At 35.9% G+C, this 20573-nt stretch overlaps 2 protein-coding genes and 1 long non-coding RNA gene across 12 annotated transcripts; 1 reads left to right on the forward strand and 2 right to left on the reverse strand.

Moving 5' to 3' along the window:
- Positions 1–56: 56 nt before the first annotated feature.
- On the reverse strand, positions 57–5417 carry LOC124381765. 4 transcript variants are annotated; one of them, XM_046843625.1, is made up of 8 exons: positions 4518–5227; positions 2088–2210; positions 1903–1986; positions 1801–1819; positions 1531–1563; positions 1021–1106; positions 674–752; positions 57–519 (listed from the first exon to the last, which is right to left on the reverse strand). In XM_046843625.1, the coding sequence occupies exons 2-8, from the start codon at positions 2208–2210 to the stop codon at positions 278–280; spliced, it is 666 nt and encodes a 221-aa protein (XP_046699581.1). In that variant the 5' UTR covers positions 4518–5227; the 3' UTR covers positions 57–277. The 4 variants fall into 4 exon arrangements, with proteins under 4 accessions (XP_046699581.1, XP_046699584.1, XP_046699582.1 ...); XM_046843628.1 differs by lacking the exon at positions 4518–5227 and adding an exon at positions 5236–5417 and having other exon boundaries at positions 354–519; positions 678–752; XM_046843626.1 differs by lacking the exon at positions 4518–5227 and adding an exon at positions 5236–5417 and having other exon boundaries at positions 354–514.
- LOC124381764 lies at positions 4037–17351 on the forward strand. Of its 7 annotated transcripts, none has more exons than XM_046843622.1 (11): positions 4037–4173; positions 13782–13940; positions 14175–14312; positions 14408–14551; positions 14638–14656; positions 14993–15037; positions 15287–15383; positions 15787–15830; positions 15969–16058; positions 16305–16392; positions 16854–17350. In XM_046843622.1, exons 2-9 carry the CDS (start codon positions 13815–13817, stop codon positions 16001–16003), a joined length of 648 nt encoding a protein of 215 aa, XP_046699578.1. In that variant the 5' UTR covers positions 4037–4173; positions 13782–13814; the 3' UTR covers positions 16004–16058; positions 16305–16392; positions 16854–17350. The 7 variants fall into 7 exon arrangements, with proteins under 7 accessions (XP_046699578.1, XP_046699576.1, XP_046699580.1 ...); XM_046843620.1 differs by having other exon boundaries at positions 4083–4173; positions 13777–13940; XM_046843624.1 differs by lacking the exon at positions 4037–4173 and adding an exon at positions 9017–9081 and having other exon boundaries at positions 13777–13940.
- On the reverse strand, positions 7795–20523 carry LOC124381772. Its single transcript, XR_006924921.1, has 3 exons — positions 20206–20523; positions 9219–9277; positions 7795–8637 (listed from the first exon to the last, which is right to left on the reverse strand). It is a non-coding gene; the product is annotated as an uncharacterized LOC124381772 (long non-coding RNA).
- Positions 20524–20573: the final 50 nt, after the last annotated feature.

Below are 20573 nucleotides of genomic sequence, written 5' to 3' on the forward strand. Positions count from 1 at the left end.
AAAGTCTTTGCAGACGCACCCCATCTTGAAATTTCGGCATTACATGTTTTGCAAATCGCTATCCGTGGGTCTTTCTCAGATATACTGAAACACGTCCACACCGCAGACATGTTGTTTTAGACAAGCACGTGCAGGGCGGGGTTTCTGTTTGCGTCATCACAACAAACTGTTTCACCCGTGTTTTTTCAGTGATCAAAGTCTTTTGGCCGAAAACCGAAATGCACTTTTGGGCCATTTTCGGCTGAAAACTTTCGGTGGCCGAATATTCGGTGCATCACTAATAAATACTTTTGCCACATAGTATAAAAAAAAAAAAATAATAATAATAATAATAATAATTACTCTGAAATGCTAAAAAAATTTGCCATTTGTTGCTATTATTAGTGTATAATAACTGGATAAAGTGGAGTGAAAATGCAGGTATGCCTAATACAAAACTACAAAAAAAGCCGGAAAGATGACGAGATGAAGTGCTGAGGCTGAAACCGTGATCCTCACTCAGATACTCCGGATTCTTCACTGACAAAAACACAAAAAAAGAAATCAAAGAATGAATTAAACACCATGTAAGGTTTATAGAGTCTACTTATATAATTGTGTATTTATCATCACATCACACTTAGCAAAATTCTTTACCATGCTGTTTATCTACATACAGTAGTTAAACTCTTACTTGCTTCTAAACAGAAAGGCAGCTTGGTTCCCAACCCGCCATTCATATTCTCATTATGGCTCACATTGCCAGGGCCCCCTAATACACAAACATAATTAGAAAAAATATAATTATATAATAAACATTATAAGAGGAAATATTTGTTTCAGTTTTGAAAAATATGAAATGTAAAAATGTTAAAGATGTGATATTAGAATGCATTTGTTGATTGAGTTCTCAAAGCACTTTATTTTTTAAAGAATTGTGTTAATCACCATCTTAGATCTCTCAGTCTAATCTGAAGACAAATATTGAAAGCATTTAAATTTCTCTCATTTTACTGCCTCTTCACGGGTAATGGAGATTTACCTTTGTCCAGAAATAAACAACTTCAAGAGGACAAACAGAATGAGTCCGATCGGAATCAGCCATAGGAGATGAAAAAGTTTGCGATCTTAAAACAAACAAACAAACAAACAACAAACATAAACCCTCAAGTGCTGCACAGGTTTCATTATTACAAGTATAAACAATAAAAAATAACAATTCTAGTAGCATCACCGTTATACGACACATCACCCTTACTGAAATTACTGCTTAGTGAGATCCTGTTTTCCCTCACTACTGTAACATGTTTTGTCCTGAACTGATTTCACACCTGACACCACTAAAGGCTGTGATTTAGTCAAATATATTAATAAAAAAAAATCTGTAGCTTGTTTGAATTACAAAATGAGTTTTCAGTGCATAACACAATACTAATCACAGATAATAATCATGTTTTAGCTCCCTTAGTGTACAGAAGTAAAAATACAGATTAGAAGGACCTACTGTTAAAAACGTACACCATCTGCAAAATTAAATAAAAAAGTACTCACCCTCAAAAGGATCATCAGAGGTGCTGTTAAAAACTATGCACACACAAAGAACCCAAAATTAATTTACTGCTTTATAAATGTAAATCTCTCTCTTCTCTTTTGCAGTAGTTTAGTGAGATCCTGTTTTCCTCTCACTACGGTTACATGATTTCACACCTGACACCAACAAAATCTGTTGCTTGATGTTCGAATTACAAAATCATTTTTCCTGCATTAAAAATAATGATCTGTTTTAACTACTTTTACGAAAGTAAAAACAGAAGGACCTACCATTAAAAATAAACACCTCCTGCAAAACAAATAAAATATATATAAATTAAATTCTCAATCAAAACAGCATACAGAATATACATTAATTTGAAGTATTTCTACCTTTTTACATTCATCAATGTAGCGAATCCCACGTTCACAGTATTCACGGACTAAGTAATTTCCCAGGCCCAGCACCGTCCCGTCCTGTAATGGATCCATTTCCATTAAAAAAAGTAATTCACAGTTTATCCTAGCAGTACATGACAGTATCTTCTGACAGCTGCAGTGTGAAAAGCAGTTCTCACCTCTGCTTTCCATCGGAGATCACACTCCTCTATCTGTGAGGAATCCTGCAGTTGCATAGAGTAGTTGTAGAAACCATTACTGTGAAGTTTTTCACAGTTCATGTCCAGCTGAATCTCATCCATCTGGAAAACAAGACCAGGACAAGATCAGAACGCTTCATTAATCACAAACCTTAGGGTTTCTTAACATCACACCTTTAGTATATTTGAGTGTGTAATGACCTGGTACACTGTAGTAATGGATGGCTATATATAATGCTTCAAGCCAAAACTTCTACGTTTGACTGCATCAGACCTTTCACTAGCAATAAATTAAAAACCACCCACAAGTCAGAGGAAATGACACCATTATCTGGTAGCAAGAAAACAAAACCTCCTCATTGGTCTTCCTCTTTTCCTCCTTCCTGGTGTTTCCATCCTCAGCATTCTCCTACTGATATACCCCATGTTCCTCCTCTGCACATGTCTAAACCATCTCAATCTCACCTCCCTCACCTTGTCTTTAAAACGTCCTACATGTGCTGTCCCTCTAATAAACTCATTTCTAATCCTGTCCATCGTCGTCACTTCCAATGAACATCTAAACATCTTCAGCTCTGCTACCTCCAGCTCCACCTCCTGTCTTTTACTCACTGCCACTGTCTCTAAACCATACAACATCTCAGGTCTCACCACAGTCCTATAAACTTTCCCTTTCACTTTTGCAGATACTCAAACTTTAGGCTTCTTATTGTGATGCATAAAAGCCACGATCCAATAAAATATTATAAATTACATAGGAGGGTGTGTACAATGTTTGTTAAGACATTAAGATTATTACACAGATTTTATTTTTGCACTGTTTTTGCCATCATCAGCATTTACCAAAACCAGATCAGGAAGTAATGCACTGATTTCTTTAACAGGTTCATAATCCAAAGTGAAATTTTTCAATATTTTACTGAAATTCCCCCATTTTCTCTGGACCTGGAGACGTTCAGAAAACATTGTGTCCTGCCCGAGTATAGAAAACCTTAACTCCATACTCATTTATATCAGATATTAAATAAATTCAATAAAAATCACAAAGTAAATCTGCCTTTCTCTATAGTACAGCTTCATTAAGTCAGCCTCGCTGTTATATACCTGTTCACTGGATTGAGAACAGGTAAGACTACGCAACATACTCACACCTCTGATCCTAATATCAGTTTAATCCAAACAACCCAGAACAGATAAATTATTGTCCCTGCACTCCCCCAGAACCCAGTCACGGTGGGGAAAAATTCAGTGGCAGGCGGTCAGGACCTAAGAAAAGGGTCAAAGGCTTCTCTGCTATTCTAAACTCTATCAGAAGCACTGATCTACATTTACAACCTAAATTCTAATATGTGCTCCATGAAATTTTATTAATTAATTACCAACTGTTTATTCTCTTCATTTCGTAGCGTTTCTCTTGGCTGCACTGCTTTCATGTACAGTACAGACCAAAAGTTTGGACACTAAGTTTGACTACCTCTTGAAGCTCATCAAGAGAATGCCAAGAGTGTGCAAAGCAGTAATCAAAGCAAAAGGTGGCTACTTTGAAGAACCTAGAATATGACATTTTTCAGTTGTTTCACACTTTTTTTGTTATGTATATAATTCCATATATAATTCCACGTGTGTTCATTCATAGTTTTGATGCCTTCAGTGTGAATCTACAATTTTCATAGTCATGAAAATAAAGAAAACTCTTTGAATGAGAAGGTGTGTCCAAACTTTTGGTCTGTACTGTATGTAAATCTAAGATTTTTTTTATCCAATCAGATTTTAGCCTTTATGTGCTGCCATGTCAATCTAAACTGCCCAGGGCCTTTTTTTTTTTTTTTTTTTACTACAGTCTCCTTAAGATTTGGCTTTGTTTCTTTAACCAATCAGATTCTCCTCTCATGGGTGCATGCCATAATAGCGTCAGCATTTTTCCGTCCTCTGATTGGTTGGTCAGAGTGTCATATCAACTGTTACAACCAAGGGTTTCCTCTCCATTCGCAGACCAGAGAATACGAGCAGTACCATTGGATTACAGTCTCTGAGGAGGGCTGCACAGTAAAAGTTTGCATCTCTGGTTAGTAGGTTTTGTTTTATTTACATTTTTTTTAAGTTTTTGTGATGTTATTAGACAAATATTGATTTTGAACTGCTCCAGATGATGTAGGTGGTACAGTTGTGGTTGTACTGTAGAAGTTTGTACCCTGCTTTAATGAGCTCGCTATATCGTGTTTTTGTATTGCATTGACGGTTTCTATAAATGCGACTTGATAGTGGTGATATTAAGAGGTGGATTAAGTCGGGTACGTCCTCACTGAAGACCCAGGTACCTAATGCATGACCCTGGAAAAAGGTGCTCTGGCTCTGATAGTCAGAAGTCAGAACACCGAGAATTACAGAACATGATAAATTACAGCTTACCTTCGCTAAAACTCTCAGCTCTCTATGCTTCTGATCGTTAAAAAATGTAAAAGCTACTTAAAGTTGAACACGGATAAGATGAATAATAATAACACCAGCAGGTCATATCAGTGCTACAGAAATAATTAAAACAATCCTCGGTCTTGTGCTCATGCGGTACTCGTGCTCATGTACCCACTACTCCCAGATGCTGCTCTTAAAGGAGCCACGACTTATTTCACCCGTTACAAGCAGAGATATTATTACAGAAATATAGTTACAGTTTTTTTTCCCAAAAAGTGCGCAAAAAGCAAATCAAATAACTGGCGTTTATGATAAAATAGACTCACACTCGTCCTGTCTCCGGATCTTAAATGAACACCGACTACTAAAAGACGGCCTGTACAGGATGGGTTGCAAGTACGTCTTTTTAATACGCGACTATTTTATTTTTAAATTATATTTTATAATGCTTAAAACATAATCTAAACTAAAGAATGGAAGTTTAATTGAAATCACGGAGGTACTGGTTTTAGTTGCCATTACCATCGTTTACTAAACCAGGAAGAGTTTAAACCAGTATTAAGGCCTAAAGTCGTTTTTCAAGAGTATCACTAATATCACCCAAATAATCCCCTTTTCCACCTCTGAGATCTCCAGATATAATGTAGTGTTTTCTCAGATGTTTTATACGAAACAGAGTAAAGCAGAAATGTTTCAACATAAAATAATGAAATACCTCGTAAACAGATTTTGATCCACGGCCCCCGCAGTTTGTTTTTTCTCTTCATATAATACAGTTTTCTTCGACGGATCCATAATCCAATGTGTAACACACCGCCCTTTCACAATTTCCTGTAATTCCTGGAGACGTAATTCCCCCCTCCTCTCTCTCTCTCTCTCTCTCTCTCTCTCTCTCTCTCTCTTTCTCTTTCCTCCCCGTCTCCCGGGGCCTCGCACATTTGTGTATCTCTATACGGTGCCTCCCAAAAAAACAATGCACAGTGGGCAAGTGGGTAAATATCAGTGGACTATTTTATGTTGTTACTGACCCATTTGGGGACTGTAGGGAAAAGAAACCCCACATTTTAGACAAACGGGTGCACTAGTGAGCCACTTAAGAGACACACCGTTGTCCGACCTTTTTGTCCACACTTAACAGCCGACTAATGTGATGTATGTGTCAAATTTCAAAGTTAATCTAAGCATGCCAAAAGCCTTAAATATGCCTGAAATAAAAGTAAAATTTGACACGTTGCCATGGAAACAGTGTTCAGATATCAAAAATCCCTTTGCAATTTATCATCTACAATGTCTCGGCATCATGTTCACCATGTTTGATGTCAATCGCATAAATATCCTAGGAGGAGTATTTAAAAGTTCACCGCATGCACTTATAAAACAACCCAAAATGGCTGACTTCCTGTTGGGCGGAGCTAATAGGTTTGATTGTAAAAGTTGTTTGGGTCGATGAGATCTATATGCATACCAACTCTCGTACATGTGCGTACATGTTTGCCCGATCTGTGCACCGATATTTATTTTTGCATTTCATGGGGCGCTACAGAGCCCTACTGCCATGCCTATGTTCCAGTCTTTGAGCGGTCCTAATGGCAGACGACTGTGACGTCTGTGCCGAATTTCCGTTGTTTTCGAGCATGTTAAGGCACAAAAAGTGCATGGCAAGGGCTTAAATACGGCTGAAAATTAAAGTTTGACGCGTTGCCATGGGAACAGCGTTAGAGATATCAAAAATCCCTGTCAAAATATCCACCTTTTGTGACTGACACACATCCTGGCGCCTGTTGGAGGCGCTATGTCCGAGATTCACAATAGGCACATCGATGCGATCGGAATCCTTGGCCGAACATGTCAATGAGATCTATATGCGTACCAACTCTCGTGCATGTGCGTATATAATTGCCCGATCCGTGCACCAATGTTTGTTTTTGCATTACATGGGGTGGTACAGAGCCCCCATGCTACACCCGTGTTCCAGCCTTTGCCCGGGCCTAGTGACAAACGACTCTGATGTGTTTCAAGAGTTTTCTAGCATGGTAAGGGACCCCAATTGGCCAATGTGTGTAAAAAAAAATTAAATAAATAAATAAATAAAAAATTACATTCTGGCCTGCTCCTTGGTGCTCGGGCCCAAATAAATATAACTCTTGAATTCTACAAACTTGGAAAGTGCTAATTTAAGCATTTTGTGTGTTGAGTGTTGTTTGAGTAGCTATAAAAAATGTCAGAAGTAGAGAGGACCTTACTCTTAATGGCTTCAGCACATCTGTAGATGCAGGACATCACTAGTTTCTTGGACTGCAATGGTGTGATCTTGGGCCACTCTTTTTTAAGTCTCTTCTTTAGTTTGATGACTGTGGGTTTCTTAGCCATAGCTTTGTCACCAACGATTTTCCAATGATTTCCTATTATGTTTAGATCAGAGTGAGCTGCCATGTCATAATTTCAATGTTCTCAGCCTTTGGTCGTTTCCAGGTCACTTTGGGTTCAGTTCGGTTCTGTCCCAAATTGAGGCAGAACATAATGTATTTGTAATTTATTTGGATCAGAACATCCCATTAGGTCAAAATAAATTAAACTTGCTCTCCTCTGGACCTCTTCACTTCTTTCCACCAAACATACTCCACAGCAAAGCATAGTATATCGATTCTGTCTGCTGATGAGAGGATTGGCCACAGCAGAATGGCCTTTCAGTCCAAAAGGTGGGAGATTGCCTTCGAAGACAGATCCTTTCCCTGTTCAGCGCTGAACTGATGATCAAATTCACACTGCAGTGTTGATTTAAATGATTTATTTTACTCCAGTTAGGATAACTTTACTACGCAGTGACCTTCATAAGGTGTCAGTAAATCACTACATTGTTGTACCTCTTTAGTTTTGAACGATGAACTTATCAAATACATCCTTTTACCAACAATAAAAAAATACATTAATTAATAAATCAATAAAAGACCGACATAAAGCATACAATCAGTAATCAAAATTTTTAGAAACCATTTACAACAATGTGTACATGTACACAAGCAGTTTCATAATAATCACTGACTAAAGGATGTGGTTATGAGGGTTTTTTTTTTTTGTAATTGTGCACGCTTGTGTTCCTGTATGATGGGTTTTGACAGTTGGACTATTTTTAGTTACCCGGATCCTGATTGGTAAAATAATGTGGCGTGACTCGGACCATTTCCTATTACAACTCGAACGCTCCTTTGAGGAAATGAGTGAAGGGGCACACTTTACTACAGAGTTTCTCAGAAGGACACACGAAATGTGAGTACGCTAAAGATATTCCCAGGAAAGATAGAATTCCTAAAATACATCAAGTTACATGCTGTAACTTTAGTTAAATAAGCATTTATGGAAGCGTGCAGGGAAATAAAGTGTAAAATAGCATGTCAGATTTGTACAGTGAATATTGTTGTTATTATTATTAATATTATTGTTAATATTATTATGATTTGCATCCTACTACTTGTATTTGGGTGATGTTTCGAAAGCTTTTAAACATGCGTGTAATATTAAAGATGTATTATTATACAGTTATGTATAGTGTGAAATAATCTGTTATGCAAAAAGATAACTGAATCAGCACATGAACTTTTGTAACCTTGGGCGGAGGAAGGAGGGGCCAGAGTGTGTCTTTGTGGCCAGACAGACGGGGGAATCCCCTGTAAGAATGAACAGACAAAACAAATCTGTTTGCCTTCACAGCACTTTTGTACGTCTCTTATGATAAGGGCAGCTTGTAAACAAATGATGTAATGTAAAAACACTTTCAAAAATAAGTGATAATAGTTTATTCTGATTGATTAACAAAATGGAAAGAAAATAAACAGAAGAGAAATCCAAATCAAATCAACATTTGGTGTGGCCACCCATTCCTGCAAAACAGCATTAATATTTCTTGGTACGTTGCACACAGTTTTTGAAGGAGCTCAGCAGGCTGTTCCAAACATCTTGGGGAACTAATCACAGATCCTCCGTGCATGTAGGCTCCTTCAAATCCACGTGTAAGAACGACTCAGGACTCTGTGGATCCAAATGTATTTTGCAGCAGGACAGAGCGTACAGGCAGTTTTATTAAGAAATCTTCTTCAGCATAGAGAAGAACAAAGGAGTCCTGTAAGAAATGATCTCATCATCAGGATATCCTGAACTCTAGTGTAATTGTTTTGTCAATGACCAGCCTTATGCAGGCGCAACATAGTGTCAGTATAAAGCCACTTTTTCCTAGAAATCACAGATTGAAAAAGGTGGCATCACCCTGGCCTTCAACAGGATAGCAAGCTGTTTCAGTCACCATAGCTATTTTGCAAAGTCAGTGAAAATGTGAAAGTTTTCAAATAATTAATGGAGATTTGCACCAGGAGGCAGATCAACCCCAATAACTGGACTGAACGTAAACGTATTCTGTTTTCTGAGTTTCCTTTTTCAAAAGTTTCGGAATATATTTTCTTTGATTAAATGTTTTTCTACTCCGGTTAGGATAACTTCAACTAGGACTACGTCGTGACCTTGACTTCAACTTTAAACAGGATTACGCAGTAGGCACCTACCACAAGTGGTCAGTAAACAAATGATGAACGGATCAAATACCTCCTTTTGCCACAATAAAACAATTATAAATAAATACATAAAAGACAGCAGAAGCAGTGATGACATCAATTTGGTATTTATATTATTTAAAGTGCTTCTACTTACCAATCATTTCCACAGTACAGTCCAGCTCTGTTGCAAATCCACTGTAATTCCTTCAGAAGCTGTCAATAATAGGGTGAAGATATGATACTTTATTAATATGCACAAACTACATGTTCATTTTATCATTATAGACATGCAGACATTCAGTAGAAAGTAAATGTACCAAAGTGTGAATTCATGATTTCTTTTTAAACAAATGCCATTTCCTTATTATTCCGATTATTTTGTCAAAATCACAGTTCATCTGTAACTCCAGTGAAGGTTAACCCGCAATCCCATTACAACTGGACTGAGTGAGGAATAGGCGCCTCCTGGGACTATTTGTGTGAACGTCACCAATATACTGTTTGTAGACCCTAATTTGCTTGTCATCACATATTGCTATAAAAAACTGCAATAGAAAGTACCATGAGAGCCAGAGTAATAATCACATGATAACGTTGCCTAATCAAATCAGATTATTGAGAATTTAATCGAATAATCTCGTTCTGCTCATTCAGACATCATCATTCAGTTCAATTCCTTCGAAAGCTCAGTTGGTATAGTGGTTGACTGTGGGTGTGTATGATGTGGTCATCTTTAGGTCGCTGGTTCAAATCCGGCTCGGAGGACTGATTTTCTCCTGTGACCTAAAAATAATTTGTGCAAACAATACAGTCATCTCCAGAAACCATCTGCAGCAATCTAGATAAAAGGATGTGGTTGAGTTTTCTTTTAGTTCTTAGAAATGTGGTCCTATTCAGTGGGCTTTGACAGTTATGTGATCTACAGTTACCTCTTAACCTGATTGGGCAAATTATGTGGTGTGATTCAAAATTTTCTCACCTCCCCTCAAAGGAGGTGACAAACTGAATAAAGGAGAAGTAACTCATCGCTTTTGCATACACATGCTCACTCTTACACGAGTTTCTCTGGAGGACTCCTGCGATGTGAGTACGCTAAAGATCTTCACGAGAAAGATAAAATGCACAGATTTGCAATAGTGTAACATCAGTAAACATGAACATTTAAGAAAGTGTGTAAGGAAATAAAGTGTAAAATAACATGCATGATCTGTACTTGAGGAGAAGTCAGATTTGTGTAGTGATTATATTGTTAATGATGATTATGATTGTTGTTATTTGATTATTTCATGCTACCACGTGTATTTTGATGAAGTATCGAAAGCTTTTATGCAGACTCGTGTGGAGGATTCTTGTTTTTGATTTACATTTTAATACATTTTCACATGACTACATCTTAAAAGAGCATGTAATGATAAATCATGTACCCTGGGCAACACCTAAACAGGAAAGTGAGGACAAATTAAGCAGCGCACGACAGCAAGAAACAATTGTTTTGTTCAAAAACGATCGATGAAACAATTGTACAATTTTACAAGGTTTTAGTGTAAAATCGTGTCATGCGAGTATCAGCACATGAACCTTTTTGACCTCTAAAGAAATTGGAAAAACAACGGGACAAACAACATAAGAGAAGACACCTATATTATATACAAAAGCAAGTTAAGACAGAAAAAAAACAGTTTGCAGTAAACTGACAGTAAACACATTCATCACTTGATTTAGACTTGGGGCATAATGTGTTTTCTGCTGGCCTAAACATTATCAGAATCACTGACTTACTTTTAATATATTTTTGTCCATGAATATGTATAAAATTATTCCCAGTAGTCCATCCTCTTCATTGCATAGCTTTTCTCTCAGGTGTGCTGCTGTTTTATACGGCTAGACTCTGCTATAGATTATAAGTGTGATCAACCTCCTTCAAAAAGTAAAGTCTTCTAAAGCATGCTCCAGGACCGGGAAGAGTCTTTTGAGTAAAGATTAACACACTTAATTTACAGAATTTAGGATGAAATATATTCTGATCCACTCTGTATTCTGCAATCAATCCAGCTGGTTTGCTCTTTGATTCAGTGAATGATAGCGAACAGAAAGTTAAGGAGAAGTCTCACATATATGAAAAGAAGAATTCATCAGGAAGTATACTAGACTGAGTTTAATTTATATGAGGTAAAGAGAGCGCTTGTGGGGGTCAAGCATACGTCTCCAGGCAAGGACAACATATGCTATGAGATGATAATGCATTATCGGACTTATCTTTGAGTATGATTCTAAGACTTTTTAACAAAATATGGGAATCAGGGAATTTGCCTGCAGATTGGAAGCATGGGGTGGTAGTGCCTATAGCCAATCCAGGAAAAACCACTGTCAGCCAATTAACTATAGACCTATTGTGCTGAAATCAAATCTGTGTAAAGTTATGGAACGAATGGTTATGAATAGATTGACTTACGTAATTGAAAATAGAAACATTTTTTCAGCATGTCAAAGTGGATTTAGAAAAGGGAGAAATACGATGGATGCAATATTGTGTTTGGAAACTGAAATTCGTAAAGCTCAAATTAATAAAGAATGTTTTTTTTATGTAGAAAAAGCCTATAATATGCTGTGGAAAGAAGGGCTCTTGATGAAACTGGAAAGCTTGAAAATTGACGGAAGGACGTATAACTGGATTATGAGTTTTTTATTTGGCAGAACAATTCAAGTAGCGACTGCTTTATCTCAGATCCTTCCAATTGAGAATGGAACTCCCCAGGGACGTGTGAGCAGCCCGATTCTTTTTAATTTAAAGATTAACGATATCTATTATACTGTAGATTCTGGAATAGGAAGGTCATTGTATGCTGATGATGGAGCACTATGGAAATGGAGAGTTGGGCAAATTTTCTGTGGCCAAAGCGCAAGTGGTGTGTTTTTCGACAGGGAAGAATAATCGAAGCTTGAATATTGAAATGTATGGGTAAGTTGGAACAAGTAAATGTAGTAAGGTTTTTGGGTATGTGGATGGATTCTAAATTAAATTTTAGAGTACATATTCAGAAATTGATAGAAAAATGCAAAAGAAAGGAATAAATGTGTTAAGGTGCTTGTCAGGAATAGAATGGGGGGCAACTTGTCAGTCCTTGAAAATAATTTATTGTGCTGTGATTAGGTCAAACATTGACTATGGATGTCTAATATACAGTTCTGCGAGCAAAAACATTACTTAAGAAGATTTAGGTAATACAAAATCAGGCTTTGTGAAATTTGCTGTGGTGCATTTAGATCATCCCAGATAGCCTCACTACAAGTTGAAATGGGATAATTGCCCCTAGGCAATTAGGATCAAGTGTCAAGTGTCAGTTTTTGCTACCGAACTTTTAGCTATCAAACTAGCTCTACAGTGGATTGAAGAAGTCCAACCAGAAAGAACTGTGATTTGTAGTAATTCAATGGCTGCTCTCACTAGTCTAAAAAGTGGACAAGATTGGGAAATAGAAAGAAGGATGTCATTATCTCAAGATTAAGAATTGGACAGCATTAAACCAAAGTCTGTTTAGAAAAGGTAAGCATGAATCAGAAGGTGTTGGGAATGAGAAACAGTAAGGCATATTCTTGATGAGTGTCCTGCATATGAAAGGGACAGATTTCAAGTAATTCAGGAATTAGGGTGGACAGGAGTGGGCAATATTTCTCTAAAGGTACTGTTGGGAAGCGAGTATGGGCAATCGAGAATTCAAGAATTCTTATTTAAATACCTACAAGACACTAAAACAATAAACAGAATTTAGGTTTTATTAATTTCCCTTTTTTCCTCTTCTTCAAAATCTATGTTCGCTCCACACTCCAGATCAGTAGGTGGCGCCAATGCACTTTTCCGTTGGTCTGACAAACTGCCATAAAACACCAGAAGAAGAAATAAGGAAGTGGATAAAATCGGTGTTTGTTGGATTTGGTTCTTTGATCATATTTTTATTTACCGACATTTCATTTTAAACGTTAGTATTATTGTATTGTTTATTTTTTAATGCAGCGTTACAATGCGGAACTGAATCGGGCATATTAGTGTAGGCACGTGTTACTGGCCTGTTCCCCGGTGAAAACGTGTTCTAGAAACCCGGAAGTATTGGACGTATATGTTTGAAACACGTGACTGTAAATTACTGTAATGTATGTATGTATGTGTGTGTGTGTATATGTGTATATATGTATATATATATATATATATATATATATATATATATATATATATATATATATATATATATATATATATATACATATACATACATATATACACACACACACACACACGTATATGGATGGATGGATGGATGGATGGATGGATGGATGGATAGATAGATAGATAGATAGATAGATAGATAGATAGATAGATAGATAGATAGATAGATAGATAGATATGCGTGTCTGGGTGTCTGTATGTATAGATGTGAATGGATGAATGACTGTCAAGATGTATAGTTATATCTGAAGTTCTGTTGAAGATAAATATTCTTTTGTGTGACAGTTCATGAGAAAAAAAATGTTCTCAGCCTAGTTGTATTATGAGAATAACCGTGTTAAATAGGAAGATAAAATAATACATTTTAATTTCAGTGCTGAAGAGGAGAAAAAAAGAAACATTTGATTAGCTAAATTTAAGAGATTATGGTTGCTGGATAAAGATGAGATTATGAGAGATTTAACTGGAATCTTGTTTTTTTTTGCTATAGAGTAGTTTGTGACTGCTGGGAATAATCTGAACATCTGGATGGATTCTCTTGGGGCCTCTCTTGGTCGGGGACTGAGAAACTGCCTTCTCCTGGTGAAGAGTTTTTTACTCAAATCATTGGGAATATTCTCTCTCCTCTGCTGCCAATTGGACCGAACAAATGCTGTGAGCAGATTTATTTCTCTCTCTCCCCCATTATTCTTTTCTTTCTGTCTCTTTCTCTCCTTCAATCTGATTCTCTCTCTCTCCCTCTTTTACTTCAAGATGGATTTATTCTGTTCATCTGCTTATATGAACACATTGATATTAAAGTTATTTGTGTGTAAATAAGAGTAGATTGTGTTTTTTATATTTATTTTAATTAACACAGTTGTTTTTATTTATAAATCTTACTTTTAGACTTCGGCTGTGAACCAGGATGTAACTTTATCCTGTAGAAATATATCTACTACTGATGGTTTCACCTACACTGTGATGCCAAACGCACAGTCTGTTTTAGTCACGGGTAAAGACTGTGAACAAGGATGGTACAATGAGGTAAGGGGCCGACTGAAACTCTTCTTCACATATTAGATCCTGTTATTTACTAAACCCATCAGCTTGGGTTGTCTGATCATCTCTGTTTTTAATAGAACTTGGAGTTTTTGACAGATGGACAGCATGATCCGAATCAAACTAGGCACTCGCAGGTCGTTAACGAAGATATAAATAAACTCACACTTTCAACATGCAGCAAAATTTACCATCAAGTGACTTGTCATGAAACGGGGGAAAGGGTTTGTTTATTTATATCTCTACATATGCTGCATAAATGCTGTTTTTTGAGAATTTTTTTAATCACGATTGTTTTTATCTTTTGCAGTTAAACACCACTTACTATGGTAGGTTCTGTTTGTGTGTGTGTGTGTGTGTGTGTGTGTGTGTGTGTGTGTGTGTGTGTGTGTGTGTGTGTGTGTGTGTGCATACAAGACGCCGCATGTTTTGTTAGTCAAAATCCATGATCCGTGCTCTATTCAGAACAAATCAGAGTTTTGTCGGAATATCTGGATAATCACATTCTCCCTCTGATATATAAGTAGATGAAGTTTCATTTGCTCCATTAATAGAGATATAGACATTAATATTGAAAGAGTTGCTGCAGTCAGAGAAACTAGTAAACATTAATATATGTGTTATTAGATCACACATTAACAGCATTTGTGTGTGTTTTGCTTTAGTGAACAACGACACCGACACCAACAGCTTAATTATGGAACAGATGTGTAGGTTTTTTTTCTTCATCTCTGGATTATTAGTATAGTAGCTGCATTAGTAATGATTACAGTGTTCACCCTGCACTACCACATCCCCCCCTCTTCCCCCCCCCTCTTCTATCTTTCTTCTTCATATACTGTATATCTATATATTTAATAATTCATCTCTTATTTATTATATATATATTAGTATAATTTCTTTCTGTACTGATGTAATATGTGAAGGAATAACGTCATCTGTCTGTCTGTCTATCAAAGCTCATAAAACTAGAAACCATATCTGTATCATCATTTTCCTAATTGCTCTGGTGGTGATGGTTGGAATCCTGATTATCTGGTACAAAAGAAATAGAAGGTAAATCTGCATTAGCTTCTAAAAGTGAGTTTTCAAAAATACAAGGAATATGGTTTTCTTAGGGATGTGCTTGTGTGTGTCGCTATATTAAATTATAAATCTCAGTAGTGCATCTTTTTATTGGGTCATTAGGTTTCAAACATCCAGTGTAAAAACCCTTTTGGGAGAGAATATAGTAAAATACATAGTATATAAATAGTATATAAAAACAAAGTGGTTTGGTTAATCGTTTTCATATACAGTGTTCTTGAGTTTAAAAAAGTTCCTCAATCAGCTGCATTTCTTTTGAATATTCTTTGACATTTTAATACATAACTCGTTTATATAATTTACTGTCCCTTTATTTATTTCATTATTTGCACTTCAAAGAATATAAAAAAACGTGTGTGTCGGTGTGTGTTAGGTCATACAACATGAATGAGCATCAATCAAGCAGCGGGAAGAAAAGTAAGTGTGAAACTTTGTGTGAAAAGTATGAGCTTCAGCATCTTCTCCTTATCATACAATATATCAAACCTTTCGGTTTGGATTTGATTTCTTTTTCTTGATGTTTGCTTGCATTCTAATTGTGTGTTTGTTTGGTAGCTCAACCCAGAACAGTCAGCATGACCATGCTGTAGATATCTCAATGCTGAACAAAGAGTTTGAGGTCGTAATGAACCCCAGCCAAATCTGGTAAGATCCCGATAATATGGTACGTCTGTGATTCTGTGTTCTGAAATATTGTTGAAAGTGTTTTTTAGCTTGTTCCAGCTGTTGGACATGAAAACTTTTCTTAAACTTACAGAGTAAAGTGCTTTATATCTCAAAGTGGAGTAATGAAAGAGTTAAAGATGGCACAATACTGGTACATATTTCAATGCCTGTCCTAAACATTTAATCTGAAGAAACTAATATTGTTTATTTTTATTTTTATGCCAGTCATGTGAACAGTGAAAGCTGTAAGAACGATGACGTTACGAGCAACGCAGCTTAACCACTAAATAAGAGCACGATTACAGCACAGAAGGTAAACCTCAAACAGTGCAGGATAGAAATGAATTTGTACAGATAGATGAGAGGGCTAGATGTTCTGATTTAATTCAGTTTAAATTGTACAGTGCTCTAAACAATGGTAATAAAATATAAGTTTATTGCCTATAAGTTTATCCAAAAATGATCCAAGTGGATACCAAATATCCACTAAACTAGCTGTTTCTGGTCACACAGGAAGTGTCACAAGACAGATTATATGTAAATAAATGCAGATGTTTCCGAGTTTTTACATTTATTTACCAGCAACATATTCGATCTAATTATATAGATTCATTTTAATATTTGATTTAATTATATAGATTTATTTGAATATTATAATTGAGTAATCCAGTATAATTGTGTGTTTTATGAGAGTTGTGTAATAGTTAATAATGTGCAGTAGAATGTTTATGCAGATTTCATATTTTCTGTTATTTGATGTGTTTTTTCCATCAGTATCACCCAGAGCATTCCAAGATCAACGCATGACTGCAGTTTAGCTTCAGAAATCTGCCTGCTTCTGCCTTTGCTATATTTGCACCTTCATGCAGTTCCTTGAGAAATTATTCACAAAGTTGCATTACAGCTTGGGTATCAAATGGATTTTATTTGCCAATAAGTAAAAAAAATATTAAAACAGAAATATGCCACTACTGTCGAAGTAAAAAGACCAGGCTCCATCAACTAAAGATTACTGATTATGACCAGGTCTTAATTCAACATAAAAACATGAAGAGGAGTTGAATACTTTCTCAAGGTCCCTGCTTTGTACATCACTTTTGCACATTACTTTTATATTCAAATATTTAATATATACACTAAAACATTGTATTTTATAGTTGGGTAAAATGTATGTAGCTGACATTTATATTTAGTAGCAATATTCTGGTGCAAAATATATTATATGGATGACTACCTAGAATTTATTTCTTAAACACATTAACTCATTTTTTATATAATTCAGTTATATATTAAAAGTATTATATATATATATATATATATATATATATATATATATATATATATATATATATATATATATATAAAAAGTGCCAGTAGTATTAGATATTTGTATGTAATGTCTTTATGTATGTGTTTATATATAATATATATATATATATATATATATGTCTTTGTTTTCCTATTTGTTTTGAACTGTATGTACATTTCTGCATGTTCTTACACTGTGGAAAAAGCTGACGTTGTGTGTGTGTGTATATATATATATATATATATATATATATATATATATATATATATATTATGCTGACTGAAGAATATACAGATAGGGATTAAAAAAAAAAAAAGTATCTACATTTTTTAAATATTCACATTTTATTTATTTTTAAAATCAAGTGCTGTATATTTAATTTTGCACATTTACATTTTTTTAGGACAACTGGTTTACAAAATTGAAACTAAAATGCTGGTGCTATTCTGCAGCTTTAAATCAGGGGGTTTTGAACAAAAAAAGAAAAATTGCACTGTGTACAGAATGTTAGATCGCTTATTATTTTATTTTTTAATGTTTTTTTTGTTTTTGCCCTAATATCTATACCTCTTATGTAAAGCATTTATTTGTATCCATGCAGCTGTGTATATTTTCATCTCTTTTTTTTTTTTTTAACACTATATATCCATTAACAAGCTAAATGTCTGTAAAGCTTCTCTGTGATCTTGGAAAACTAATGTTCTGATTTTGCTGATTTTTTTATTTAATAAAATTTATATTTTTTTAAGCCTTATGTATTTCATTGGTTAAATAGGATGGTGCTTTTGAAGAGAGAATAAGAACAACATTTGGAAAAAGGATGAGAGTAACTTTTTAAAACTGTGCTAACGATCCAATTGTTCAACCTCAAATCCACACTCTCCTGTACATCAAAGCTTTTAGGTACATTCTTTCTACATCTCTTTACCAAAATTTTTATATTTTTTTAGATATCACCTGAAAAGGATGTAGAAAGAGGGAGAAAATATTGCCAAGTCACTCCACACTAATGCACAAGACACTGATTGTTGGAATTAAAAAAATAAATAAATAAATAAATAAATAAAAATCTTAAAAAAAAAAAAAAAAAAAGGTGCTTCAAAACTTTTCAGATTTTTTTCATTTCAGTTTCCTATGTTGTAATTCCACATCAAGGCTGATGGACCAAAAAAATTATTATTTTACATCTTTCATTGACTTATTTACATGCTGTCCTCAGTTTGTTGTTTTGCGTAGACTCTTTACTTTAACATACCTTCACATTTTTAGTATTTATTGCATGCCCTTATTGCCAGTGTTTGTGGATACTGCTGGAGGCTGTACATTTCCCATTGGGATGAATAAAGTATCTCTTTCTACACTATATTGCCAAAAGTATTGGGTCACCTGCTCATGTGATTTTTGAGCATTTCCACATTTAGTCCTAATTTGCTCTTATAATTCCCTCCACTCTTCTGGGAAGATGTTCCTCTAGATTTTGTTGTGTTTTTATGGATATTTGTGTTCATCAGCCACAACCATATTACAAAAGGCAGGTACTGATGTAGGTGAGGAGACCTGGGGTACAGTCAGCGTTACAATTCATCCCAAAGGTGTTCAGTAGGGATGAGATCAGAGCTCTTTAGCAGGCCACTCAAGATCTTCCTCTCCAAAGCATGTAAACCAGATCTTCAAGGAGCTCACTTTGTGCACAGGGGCATCGCCATGCTGGAGCAGGTTTGGGTTTCCAAGTGCAAGTGAAAGGTAAAATTGTATTAAAGCGCATCTAAAGACGTCCTGTACATTTGAGTGCCTCCAGATTTGTGGGAACAGTTTGGAAAAGGACCACCTATAGCAGGAAAGTTCAGGTGACCCAATACTTTATTGCATTATAGTGTATTTAATTTCATCCGTCCAAAATAAATTAAACTTGCTCTGATCACAAGTGAACTTTGGACTACATTTTCTCTGTCCATACATGATCCATAGAAAAATATAACCTTCTGATTCTTCCTGCTGATGAGAGGTTTGGTCACAGCAGAGTTTTTTCAATCCAAAGGTGAGACACTGTGCCAAGACGGATCCTCACCATACACAGCGCTGAACTGATGAGCAATACCAGCTGCAGTGTTGAACCAGTTTTCATTTAAAGCAGGGGTGTCCAAACTCAAAATATAATCGTCTGTGGCCCTCACATAATGTGCTTTCAAATGTATTGTACTTCTCAATTTCAACACTAGATGGCGCTACTCTCTTAAACAAGGCAGCATCTTTACAAAGTAAGCTTTTTTTTCTCTAAACATGTTCAATTATCAAACGTAATTTACCTGCATTTGATTGATATTAGTGCATTACAAGTGAGGCAGTATACCTCATGTCTAGTGAATGTCCCAGTCCATATTTTTTAAGTTTGGACACCCCTGGTTTAGAGTCTCAGCATTATCCTGTCCTCTTGTGCATTTGTCCTACATCAGTGACCAGCCTTTTGGGAGATCTTGATTAAATTAGTGTCAGTATAAAGCTCATGTATTCTAGAAATCACACATTTGGTATGACTAATGACGGAAAGATGGGTCATCACATTGGTGGACTTTTGCTTGGCAACCTGCCATTTCATTCACCTTCGAGCAGCTCACTATTTTGTGAAGTCAGTGAAAGTTAGAAGTTCAAATAATTAAAGTAAATTAGTACCCTAGTGTCAGATTAATACCAATAACTGCAAGGTATGTGAACGTCTTCTCGAGTTCTTTTTCCAGTGCCTCACATTTTTCTGCCATACATATGCCTTCCAGAGCGACAGTGTTAGTTTGAGGGATTCAGGAAGTGATAGATCTTTACCTGTTCCTTGAAGATAGTCAGGGACTCCACTGTTCAGACATCTAGGGGAAGTTCATTCCACCACCTCGGTGCCAGAACAGAGAAGAGCCTTGAAGTATCTCTTACGCTGAGAGAAGTTGGTACCAGTCAGGCAGTACTGGAGGATCTCAGGCAGCATGGTGCAGTGTGGGGAGTGATGAGGTCTCTGAGTAAGAGGGTGCTGGTCTTTTCTTGAGCTTTGTAGACGAACACCAGTGCTTTTATTCTGATACATGCAGATGCCAGTAAAAGGATGTGGTTTGAGCCACGATACAGGATGCTGTTCAGTTTTCAGTAACTCATTGAGCTTCTATTAACTTCTGTTTTCAGCAGAAACAGGTGCTCTTGTG

Source organism: Silurus meridionalis, chromosome 29, assembly GCF_014805685.1.
Source record: "Silurus meridionalis isolate SWU-2019-XX chromosome 29, ASM1480568v1, whole genome shotgun sequence".
NCBI classification, from domain to species: domain Eukaryota; kingdom Metazoa; phylum Chordata; class Actinopteri; order Siluriformes; family Siluridae; genus Silurus; species Silurus meridionalis.